The 11694-nt window shown below is 50.5% G+C and overlaps 4 protein-coding genes and 1 non-coding gene across 5 annotated transcripts; 4 read left to right on the forward strand and 1 right to left on the reverse strand.

Moving 5' to 3' along the window:
* Positions 1-35: 35 nt before the first annotated feature.
* Positions 36-3842, forward strand: GNI_026950 (RPAP1-like, carboxy-terminal protein; the record flags this gene model as incomplete). The annotated part of the gene is made up of 1 exon (XM_011130762.1): positions 36-3842. One exon carries the CDS (start codon positions 36-38, stop codon positions 3840-3842), a length of 3807 nt encoding a protein of 1268 aa, XP_011129064.1.
* Positions 3843-3899: 57 nt separating this feature from the next.
* Positions 3900-5373, forward strand: GNI_026960 (hexokinase; the record flags this gene model as incomplete). Its single annotated transcript, XM_011130763.1, has 2 exons — positions 3900-4048; positions 4131-5373. 2 exons carry the CDS (start codon positions 3900-3902, stop codon positions 5371-5373), a joined length of 1392 nt encoding a protein of 463 aa, XP_011129065.1.
* A 1102-nt stretch (positions 5374-6475) lies between these two features.
* Positions 6476-6913, reverse strand: GNI_026970 (putative transmembrane protein; the record flags this gene model as incomplete). The annotated part of the gene is made up of 1 exon (XM_011130764.1): positions 6476-6913. The coding sequence occupies one exon, from the start codon at positions 6911-6913 to the stop codon at positions 6476-6478; it is 438 nt and encodes a 145-aa protein (XP_011129066.1).
* Positions 6914-8013: 1100 nt separating this feature from the next.
* On the forward strand, positions 8014-8085 carry GNI_026980. Its single transcript has one exon. It is a non-coding gene; the product is annotated as a tRNA-Thr (tRNA).
* A 1945-nt stretch (positions 8086-10030) lies between these two features.
* GNI_026990 (family UPF0160 protein) lies at positions 10031-11044 on the forward strand (the record flags this gene model as incomplete). Its single annotated transcript, XM_011130765.1, has 1 exon — positions 10031-11044. The coding sequence occupies one exon, from the start codon at positions 10031-10033 to the stop codon at positions 11042-11044; it is 1014 nt and encodes a 337-aa protein (XP_011129067.1).
* Positions 11045-11694: the final 650 nt, after the last annotated feature.

Below are 11694 nucleotides of genomic sequence, written 5' to 3' on the forward strand. Positions count from 1 at the left end.
GACCGGACTTGCCGTTGGAAACGGGTCTGACCAGAATGACGGAGGGGGACCTGAAAGTCTCTAGACCGAATCTTGTAGGCGACATAGTTGAGAAAACCGTCGTCGTAGATATGGGATTCTTTCCGAAGGTGGCCGCTGGGGATATTTTGACAACCCGTGGTGACGTGTTTGCGAAGAAATGTTCGAACTCTGTTGAGGAGAATGGGATTTCTGACGGACCGCCGTCGAAATTATCGTTCTCAACGACATTAGACCAAGACATGATGATCCCGTTAAGCCAAACGCCGGGCTCCAGGGGTGTAACGAACATAAAAGACGCAAAGAGCAAAGAAGATACCAGGAGCAAAGGAGATACCATGAATCAAGGAGCTATGGAGTACAAGGGAGCAATGGAGAATAAAGGAGAGGTGGAGAACAAGTGGCGTGTGGATAAAACACAAATCAGTGCGGGAGATGGCATCTGCCCAGACATATCAATTGGTGATCCAACTGGTGATCCAACTGGTGACTTCAAAGCCAAGAACACCGTTCAATTTGTTGTAGATGAGAGTGAGTTGACGAAGAAGCTTGCGTGGACAAATGAGGTGAACTACGGTGAAAAGGATGTGTTCGAGTCTGAAATAGGTGAATTACGATTTGACTTTGACGGTCAATTGGTTTCCCCGTATTGTAACGATATTGGCGTGGGTTTAAATGGGGCTGTTAATGGAGATATCTTAGGTCTCCATAATCACGGGGCTATGGGTCACCTTCCGGGATATAGCCTGCCAGAAATCACGACTTTATTGTCCAGCAAGTTTGATGCACAGGTACTGGTTGCTTTAAGGATTTGCAAACGCGTGTTTGAGAATCGTTATCTGGCCAATCAAAAGCGATACAAAATAAATTATATAGGACTGGCTGAAGAGGTTCGACGGGAACGCATTAGACATCATTCTCAAGAGGGCCAGGAGACGATACATGGTGAGACATCACATCGTGCATCTTCTAATTCGTATGGGGGCGTGGATCGAGATTACATGCGATTTAATAGACCGGATTTGATAGAGGAGTTAACGGACAATTCCTCGTCCGGCTTCTCTTTTGGCTTTGGACTGAAGAGGTTCAATGATTACCTCTACAGATTTTCTATGATTCATGAGAAGTTGTTATATCTTATATTCAACGGAGCAACTCTTCAAATTGTGGATTTGGCGGTGATCGCTCTTGCTGCGCTTATCACGCACACAACTGTTCCGGTACTGGAAGAGATTACTCTTAGCTACAATCATGCGCTGTGGTTTGCTCTTCCGAACTGCGATAATGAATCCATAGCTCGACATTTTCTGACTAGCCGAAGAAGTGTATTAAGACGGGAGAACTTCACCGAGCTTATTGTCACAAATGGACGTTCCGATTTTAGCGAAGAATTGAAGCTGCTAATTATTGGCGAGGACAGCGGCGAAAAGGAAAAAGAGGCGTCGCAAGAGATTGAACTGGAACATAGGCGAACAGATCCCTTGTTGTCCATACTCTTATGGGGGGAGAAAGGCATTCATCCTGATGTTATTAAAATATTAATATCCAGGATCGCTCTCTCGGTTAATGCTGATGTTGCGCCTGCCGGCTTGCGCTTGATGACCGTCTTGACGATGCATTCATCATTCGCGGCCAATCTTTTGTACCAATATATTAAAGATCACCGTGATGCGCGCGATCGAACGTGTGTGCGAACCTTACTGGACGGCTTAGAAGAGACTATATACCGGCGGGAAGTACCAACAAATACTCATGATGGTGTAGTACATGAGCAGCTATTGGCGTTACTCGCTTTCATAAGGGTCGCGTCGCTTGCCACGGGCTCTCCGGTGAACGACCTCCTCGTCGCAAATGGTGACAGAAAAACAGTGGACGGCCACGTTTGGCGCCTTCTTCTCAATTATTTCGAGCACGAGACCAACCTTGATGATGCGCTCGTATGTCTGGATTTGGTGAATGATACAGAAAATGAAATCGATGGAGAATGTTCTCTGCTCTCCATATATGAGCCCATGCTCAGCTTCTTTGATAAGGTCATTGTCTCGCGTCGTTCGGAGCTTGACGTTCAAGGAAGATTTAAGGTAGCTTTGGTTTTCTCCAAGCTGATTGACTGCTGTCTCGAGCGGCGAAAGGAACGATCTGCTTCTTTGCATAGTCTCTTGATGCGATACCTGGTATTGTATATACCTGTGCTATTTCAGAGAACATGCAACCCTGATGAGGTGTGTTCCGTCCTACATCTCGCTGAATCTATGGCATTGGCCAGGTGTCTGCACCTCGTTAACAGCGCCCAAGACTTTTGCCGAGACACTAAGCAAGCGGCCGACACCGCGTCCGGGGCACACGAAGCGTCGATATATGACGTTGACAAGCATGGAATGATGTTGGAGTCTCTGATCGAAGCTGTACAAGAATCAGTCAAGCAGGTCCTGAGCTGGCGCTTCCATTCAGACAAGATTTGCCGAGAGCTGGACGACGGTGCACACGCCATGAATTTGATGGACTTCAATCCCATCGTTGCCATACGACCAGATGGAGTTCCGCGAGCTCTAATCATGAGTTGGCAAGTTGAGATAGTGGCACAGACAGCTCATTTACTTGAAGTCTACGGTTCAGAGCAACTCGGCCTGCCGTTTTCTTCAAAGCTGTCCTTTGTGGAAAAGCTTCTGGGTGGTAATTCCGTTGCAGGTCTGGCTGTGGATATATCGCGGTGTATCTATGACTATGCTGTTCACCTGGTCAGCTTCCCAAGGCGTCCCAGAAAGGGAATAAACACAAGCGACTTGGATTGCTTTGCTCTCACTAATCCTTTAATGGATACGTGGGGAAGGGCCTCGGGTATAATGCTCAAATATTTGCCGGATAATGAGAAATCGCGCACCGCGTATGCCAGTTTGGCTTGCCCATTCAAGTTGTCCACGGCGAATGAATTACGGAGGTCTCTTCCACCAATCGTGGATGACGACTGGCTAACTCACTTAGCGTTATGCTGCGGATTTTGCTACGAAGAATCGACCGATGAGGTAGACGCGCAGGTTGATATCACAAAGAGTTCTCTTTTGAGTACCGCAATGATTTTCCTGTTTGGCAATTTGTTTGTCTCCAGCAGGCTGCAGCATCTGGGGTCGCAGTACAGCGACTCAATCAACGAGATTGGTCACCGCTCATTGATTCGGTGCACTGATATCGCGGTTACCTTGAAGCTATGTCATGTCTGGTTGTACGAGTTTCTCGAGATGATGACAAAAACGGATATGAATGTGAAATGGGACCTGTTAGAGCGGCTGCACACACGTGTGCTGCAGCATTTTGCGCCGTCGGAGTCGACCACTGATCAGTCTCTCGCAATTACGAGTGGTCACTCATCATTGATAAGCAAGCTGATGTTAGAATGGAATGACACCTACGTGCATAACATAAAATCTCGAATGGTTGAGGAGTTACAAACTGCTGTAGTGAATGACCGCATTTCGCCTAGACTCAGGTTAGCGTGGTTATGGCTGTTAAACAACAGTGCCCTACAGCCTAGCATTAAGCGAGTATGGTTATCCGAAAGCACTCTTAACATTTGCCACAAATGTTTTGGCGAGAATTTCGGAGGTTTTGACCGTCGATGGTTCCGATATGTTGCTAATTTGAGTTGCGACGCAGAGTTGAATCCGATGGTGGAGAAATGGTTGCAAACCGTAATTAGCGCTGGCGACACCCAGAACAGCATCGTCAGAGATATAGCCATTGCCACTCGAAAACAAGGAGGGGCTAAAGCCGGCATTGGCGGAATGGCAGGCGCTGTAGTACAGGCGTACTACGGTAGACGCCAATAGACAGAACACGCGTGGTTCTTCGCACGTGCCAGGAGTTCGGGTATTTTTTTTCAAACTATGGCGACCAGCGGCTCGGGCGAAGCTAGCCGTGCAGAGGACATCGTGAACGCGATCCGCATGGGCGAGAACGATTGCCAGGCGGTGTACAACGAAGTCTCGGTGCAGATAGTCAAGGGGCTCATGATGCACCGCGAAGACCCGGATAAGTAAGCGTGACGCTACGGAAATGTGTTGCTTTGGGGTGTCGGCTTGAGGTGTGTGGCGGCATTAGAACGTGTTTTTCTGCAGAGTGGACTTTGCGAAGAGCGACTTCATGATGTTGGACACGGGTGTGAAGCACACGCCTACGGGTGAGGAGTTGGGCGTGTACTACGGGTTAGATATGGGTGGTTCGAATGTGCGTGCGATGCGTGTGACGTTCGACGGCAGTGGGATGGTGCAGGCTACGACGGAGGAGAAGGTGAGCTTGGCGGAGGTTCCGTATGCGGCGGATTTGCCTCGGGGCGTCTTTGATCGAATGGCGACTGCGAGTCAGTTGTTCGATGGAGTGGTATGGGCCGTGAAGCGGTTGATGCAGCGGCATGACGAGTTGGGTACCACCAAGCCGGTGGTGGACGTAGGTTTCACATGCTCGTTCGGGATCCAACAGAAGACGATCGACAAGGCAGTGTTGACGCAGTGGTCCAAGGGTTTCGAGACGGGAACGGGCACGAACGACCCGGTGGTTGGCCAGGACGTGGGCGCGATGGTGAACGAGGCGTTCCACCGGCAGAACATCAATGCAAAAGTAAACTGCATTTTGAACGACACGCTCTCGACCCTGATTTCGGGCAACCTGAACCACGATGGGCCACCATGTCAAGTGGGTGCCATTGTGGGCACGGGTTTCAACGTGTGCTACTTTGAGAAGGACGCACCACTCTTCAACTACGGCGGGAACGTCGTGAACACGGAGTGTGGCGGACTCGCGCACAGTCTGCCCCGTGTCAGCGCCGACTCTCAAGTAGACTTTAACTCCTCGAACCCCGGCCATCAAGTCTGCGAAAAGATGGTCAGCGGACTGTATCTGGGAGAGTGCATCCGCTACATGATGATCGACATCCTACAGGACCATGCACCGCCTAGTCTGTGGGTCAAAAACTCCCTCCTGACCGCAGACGCCGCCAAAATCTTCAATGCCCCCGCCGCCGACAAAACTCAAGTAGCTGGCTGGTTCCAAAGAGAGCCCTCCGACACAGAACTACACACCCTCAAAGACATCGTGGATGCTGTCTTCACACGGTCCGCCCGCCTCGTAGGTTGCGTACTTGCCGCCTTTGCCACACGCACCATGACTGGGCTCAAACTCGACCGACTTACCGTCGGTGTTGATGGCTCCCTCTACGTCCTCAATCCCAAATACCAAAATCTCGTCGCCGAAACCATCCAAGAGCAACTGAGCATGCCCCACATCCTCCTCACATCCGCGACCGGTGGAAGCTGCACCGGCGCCGCCCTTTTGTCCGCGTGCACCAAGGCCGGCACCAACTAAACCCTGATCTACCTACCCCGGCGATCTACCTGCCCCGACCATCAGGCCTTTATGAGATCAAGCCTTTATGATGTCAAATCTTTATGATATCAAACCTTTATAGTATCAAGCCGTCTTTATGGGATCAAGTCTTTACGAGATCTCGCAAGGAGTTATTTTTCGTAAACATTTTTTGTGATTTTTAACAGCGCAATAAGGTTCTGTGACGAGGTCACCTGACACAGAAGAGGTCTTTGTTCGGCGTTTACGGTCTTAGAGGACGGATTTGGCTCAACTCACGGATTTGGCCAAACGTTTTTAGAAACCGGACATTTTTAGATGGCCACGGCTGCCGCAATGTACCGCCGATCCCGCTCCGGTGGACGAATTCTGACGTGCTCCATTGCACTCGTGCCGCTCTCATGGTGCTGCCCCAGTGCGGCCACGATGATTGATGAGGCCCGTGCCATGTAGTGCTTGGCATCGGTGGGGGGCAAGGTCGCAATGGCTCTTTCCCTCTAGCGGCACAACAGTGAATCGGTACAACATGAATGCAAGCAGTAGGTAGCCACTGTTCGGCAACCTCCAGAGGCCGATAGAATAACACTCGCTTCCGCTCTGCTTCATCGGCTGGTCGAACGGGCATAAACGCAAGGGTGAAAACACAAAGAGTAGGCTTACCAACGCAATCGCTCGATTCAACCGGATCTCTAATACACTCTGCATGGTGGCATTGTGGAAATTGACGTGGGGCGTCACATTAGGTATGTAATTTATCTCCAGGTCCCTCAACTCTTCTTGCCTCTGTCTAGACCGAGAGCGCCTCACCATCGTCATCAAGGCCATGAATAGAGTCACAGGAAGCCAGTACTGGCGAGCATACCGGAGTAACCTGTATACCGACACAATAAGCCAGATCCACGTTTTCATCTCTGTCTTGCACCAGCACCATGGTTCCTGGCTTGGCTCTTGGTTAGTATACTTCACTTCGCAGGGGCAGGGGGAGGGGCAGGTGGCTAGTTACAGGCCGCCATCTTGCAGACCGCCGCAACAAAATAGTTGCCGAAGGGACGGTCGGCACTAACGGCAAGCACAAGGCAGCATTCAATGTCAAAAAATGAAGTTACTTCTCTTTCTTGGTCTTCAAGTCATTGGTGAGGGCCGAGCCAATATGGGTGATGAGAAATACCAAGGCTACAATGCAGGCGGCGAATAGGCCTACGAGAAGCTTGATAATCCAAGTGTTATGTTTGAGAACGTAGCCGTTGTTCAGGAAGGCATCCTGGTTCAGTGAGAGAGTCAGTTGGCTGAGACCGGGCTTCGACTCTCCAGGAGCTAGAGTCGCTGAATCTGGAATTACGCTCCACACCAGGCAAATACTGACAGTTAAACAGAGGAAGAAGAAGTAAGAATAGTTCACCAGTCGATCCGGCCTTCCCTTTACCCCAATGCACTCATCAATCGCATCCGACAGGATGGTCCACATGGAGTCGCCGGGTTCCGGGTCTTCTTGGGTCGCTGGGTCTTCTTGAGTTGTGGGCACCTCCTCGATCACCGTCATTTTTCCAAAAAATGATTGCTACCGAGCGAAAGTTATCGCGACGATCGGATTCGTCTCCCCAGGTCGCCGCAAGTGCTACAGTGAGCACCATGTTGCTCGAACGAGTGATAAACAGTTTTCTGGGCAGCAATATGGACAGCTCATTCCACGCAGAACCAGTAACAATATCGTGTGACCAAAACGGCTTGGAACTGTGGCAACAGTCCCCCGCCTGTCCGTCGTGCGCCGAAATTAAAGCACAAGACTTTCTCTTGTGGTCCTGTACAACGCCTTTGAAAACCGGAGTGCCCAAAGCGCAACTTTTACGAGCCGTAAAACCGCTGATATGCCTGGGAATTGATGCGCTCAGTCTTACACTATCTCCCACGATACTGTACATCGAAGGATCATATGGACTCCACCGGCACATACATTCCATAGGTCTCTGCAGCTCCCAAATGCTCCTTCGCCCTACTGCTGCTCTCGACGAAGAACCAGACTGGTGTCTAATTTCAAACCCACAACATTTCAGAAGGGTACTTGCCCCTCTAATCAAGACTAAAGGCACTCTTCATTTAAACGTCTCACCCATCAATAAAGAAGAGGGCACAGGCGGTCTCATATTTGTAAGACCAAACCGAAAGACCATATGTGGAAAGATCCCAACCCTTGAGCCGTGAAAAGCTCCCCGCCCCGTCACATCCTCCCACCCACCCCGCAACATTGCTTGGGAAGCTGGTCTTGCATTTAAACCTATAGGCAGATCAGCCCCAATTCTAATCACGACACCTTCTCGCCGTCAAGTCCGATTCTGAATGCGTGCTTGCTGAAAACTGCCACACGAAAAAAATCAACGTTTTGCTTTAGAAGGTGTCGGCAGGAACCCGCATCACCATGTTCGACGGGGACGCTATGTTCACCAACTTCGTCGTTGATGAACCTCAGGAATATAAATTGAACCACGTTGCAATGACGAGGATGCTCAGCAATGTTACCACACACGTACGGGGTATAAAGGTTGTCTTCGCACCCAACGTAATTGCCTGGACTTTCTTACTAACGGAAGGCGCAAGCGTCAGACATGACACTCTACTAAATTGCTAGCGCCGTATCATTATAGCGCCGCCTTAGCTTAGTGGCAGAGCGTTCGCTTCGTAAGCGAGAAGTCGCCGGTTCAATCCCGGCAGGCGGCTAGCTTTCTTGCAGATGGAATTCTGCTGAACCCTTAGACCGTGATGTTGATCCTCTAGGAGTTGTGCGCGTAAATGTGTGCTAGTGTAGAAACAGCGCTGCGATGATCTCAGAATCAATCAGCAACATTCTAGGGTATATTGATACCCCACAAAATCTTCTCAGCAAACTAGTCAGGTGAAGCAATACCCAAACTCTAGAGCGCTCTATCACAGTTCGGAGGATGCTATGTCCAAGGAATCAAACTCGGCCATACCACAATTCAACCGTATCGTAGGAATTATCCACACTTTCATGTAAGTGCCTTGTTTATCCCGAAGCACCTTTAGTGCAACTAGGGCTTCTGTGCGAGGCTGCCAATGGAGACAAGAAATTTGCTTTGCCATCTGGATGACGCGCACGAGTTTATACATAGACTTGAAACACTGGTGCTCCACAAGACGAGCGGAAATAAGGGATCGAAATTAAGTGTCAAGCCTCCAAGTAGTGAACGACCTGTACACGAGTACCGATACAAGAAACATGGTGCGTGTCAACATGGAGCAAATGACATGTTCTGTACGCGAATTAAGCTGGCATACGGATGAGGCGTGTTATCTACAAAATGCTACACATCAAGGCAGGCACAGTGGAATGAGGCTCTGGGTGTAGTTCTGCGGCGCTGTACAAGGCATTGTAGGGTAACAGGTACCGGGACGACGTCATTCTCAGTTGCATAACGGTATAGGGTGCCAGTCTGACTACAACAGTGTGGCCGCACAAGTTGCAGCCGTAAGTTGGCGCTACTGTCTGATGGGTGACCATGGCGCTGTGGTCTTGAGTATCAACCGGACACGAAATAATGCCCAGAGCAAGATCAGCGATCTTGTGGTCGATCTGTTTGATTCATTGTTGAGTGGTGGTAGATTCCGAGCCGTGGCTGAGTTGATGCGTGAGTGAAAAGCGCCTTCCAAAAGTGTGTGCGCACACTTTTGGTACGCGCAGAATATCAGAGCCCCCTTCTTGGGCGGACAATAGTTGGTGCAGGTGTACGAACTTCTCCGACACGCATTTGGTGTGTCTTGTGCCCCTTTCGGGATAGGAGTGTCGGTGATGTCGACGATTTCGACAACAAGGCCAGCCGGCCCTTTTTGGCCGGCGTCGGACTTCGGTGTCGCTTTCTGATTGTGTTTGACGTACTCGGGGTCATCGATGGTCGAGCTATCCGATTCAGCAGGAGTGCCAGGAGTATCGTCATCTGTGTCAGATGTCGAGTGTTTGTCCACACGGAGGAAGGGCTGATTGTGCGCAAAGAGCGATTGTCGCGCGTCGGTCGTTATCTGTCATCGGGTGGCACTGCGTCGCGTTGCGTGGTTCGTTCCACATGCTCTGTGAGAACGGTTGAATCAACCGTCGGCAGTGGGTCGATCTGATCAAAGCTTCTGTGGATGTGGGTACCCTGGTGTGACTTCCTGCTTTTCCTCGTCGACCTCGAGAATCGGGATTGGGTCGTTGAATAGAGGTGCTCGTTTCCTCTCCGGGTACAAGCGTGAGATGCACGACTTGATGAAATTGTCCATATACGGACAGAACAATGTTTGTCTAGTGATTTTGTTAATCTTCGTAGTGCCTCGGATTATGAATTTCCCATAAGCACCGACCGATGTTGCCGGGTAAATTTTTTGGCTCAAAGTGAGTCCGTGCGGCCTGGCCGGCGTCAGTATACTCTGGGGATGTATCCGAGTGCCAGTATTCGGTAGTTCAATTATAAGAATGTCCGTCACAGAGAGGGCCGTTATCTATCATTTCCATCTGACGGCGATGTCTGTCTGTGCTGCGAATTGTTCTTGTGATTGTCTGCGTAGCTGTCGCCGTTATAGAATCCGAGCCGTGGCTGAGCAGCCTCATGGCTGAGCCGATGCACAACGGCGGAAGTGATAATTTTTTTTTCCTTGCCGAGAAAAGTAAATGGTGGAGAAGGTTTACTCTTTCAAGCAAGTGACTGAGGAGGTGTTGGAAAGTCTGGTTGGGTGTCACAAGATTGGGACGCACAGCGGGACACACCATTTGGACGAAGTTTGTTCTGTGGTGTTGTTGACGCTGTTACCCAGGTTTGCATCAAGTGTGGTAATTCGTCACCGGGACGACGCCATTCTTGACAAGTGTGATATTGTGGTGGATGTGGGCGGGATATACGACCCGGTCAAGAACCGTTTTGATCATCACCAGAAGGAGTTTGGGGAGTATTGGAGTGAGACCCAGACCGCGACGCGCCTGAGTTCGGCAGGCCTGGTGTGGAAACACTTCGGAAAGGAGGTTCTCGTCCAGCTTTTGGGTGACGCCAAGTCCGTGGACGCCAAGTCCGTGGACGAGAGTAAGTTGGGGCAGTTGCAGCAGGTAACATACGACCTGGTTTTCGAGAGTGTGGACGCGGGAGACAATGGCGTGAGGTCTTGCACCTGTACTCCAGATCGCATCAAATACACAGGCAGCCTGCCGGGGCTTGCGGGCTTGGTTGGCTCGTTCAATGCCTCTTGGATTGAGGCGCATAACGAGTCCGAAGGGTTTAAGAACGCCTGTGCCGAGGCTCAGCAGCACCTGCTTCCCATCATCACGCAGATAGCCAGCCAGTGGTTCGCAGCGCTGGATCACTTCAGCCAAGCTGAGCGTTTGTTGCTAGGAGGAGACAAGTGTGTGCTACTTTTAACTAAGTATGTAAGGTTCTCGAAGTTCCTGCCGTACATGAAGCCGCACCTTAAGAACTCGGCACCCGTCGTAGGCTGTGTTTGGGAAGAATTCGGAGTCTGGTGCTACTCCTACACGCCGGAACCGTGGAAGGTCGTGCACCACTCTGAAGGCTCCAGACCCTGCAAGACGCGAGATCAAGCGGTCGAGGATTTGAAGAACCTCACACTTCACAACAAGTGCGGCGCCGCACTCCTCTCAAAAGATGCACCTCCCCCAAGCGACTGTCCCTCCTAAACAGGGTCAGTTGTTTGTGGGACGTCGGTAAGTCCCGGGGGGATGGCTCCCCGACCAATCCAGGGAGCCATCCTTTCTGGACTGACCCAGCACAAATCTTTTTTTAAAGGCTGACGGGCCATAAACGTTGCCGGGCCATAAAGGTTGCCAGGCCATCAAGGTTGCTGGGCCATAAAGGTTGCCGGGCCATAACAATTTACTGTCCAACCCAACGCTGGCGCCTTCTTGGGGCACCCAGTGCTCCTGCCTGTGGACAAACACAGGCAGGAGACACAACGTGAAATTTTAATGATGCATTCTTTTATTGTGTCGATGGGAACTGTCTATGACAATGTAGATTGTGGGAGCGATTTATATGCACTGAGGTTGCGCTGGCAGCATGTGTGTATGTGCGTGCGTGTGTTGATATGATGAGTCAACAAAATGATAGGTTTGAATTCAGCATGAAAACAACCTTTGAGCTTTATCTCTGACACAAACACGGGGTGCTCGTAAACTTCTGCGACATGTGATACGGTGAAGCGACATGTGACTCAGGGATGGTGCTGTACATTCGGGGATGGTTCCGTACATTCGGGGGTGGTGCTGTACATTCGGGGATAGTGTTACAAGGTGTTAGTGTGTTGCCGGGTAATTATTCGGGGGTTTCA

This window comes from Gregarina niphandrodes (genome assembly GCF_000223845.1).
Source record: "Gregarina niphandrodes unplaced genomic scaffold scaffold00004, whole genome shotgun sequence".
NCBI lineage: Eukaryota > Apicomplexa > Conoidasida > Eugregarinorida > Gregarinidae > Gregarina > Gregarina niphandrodes.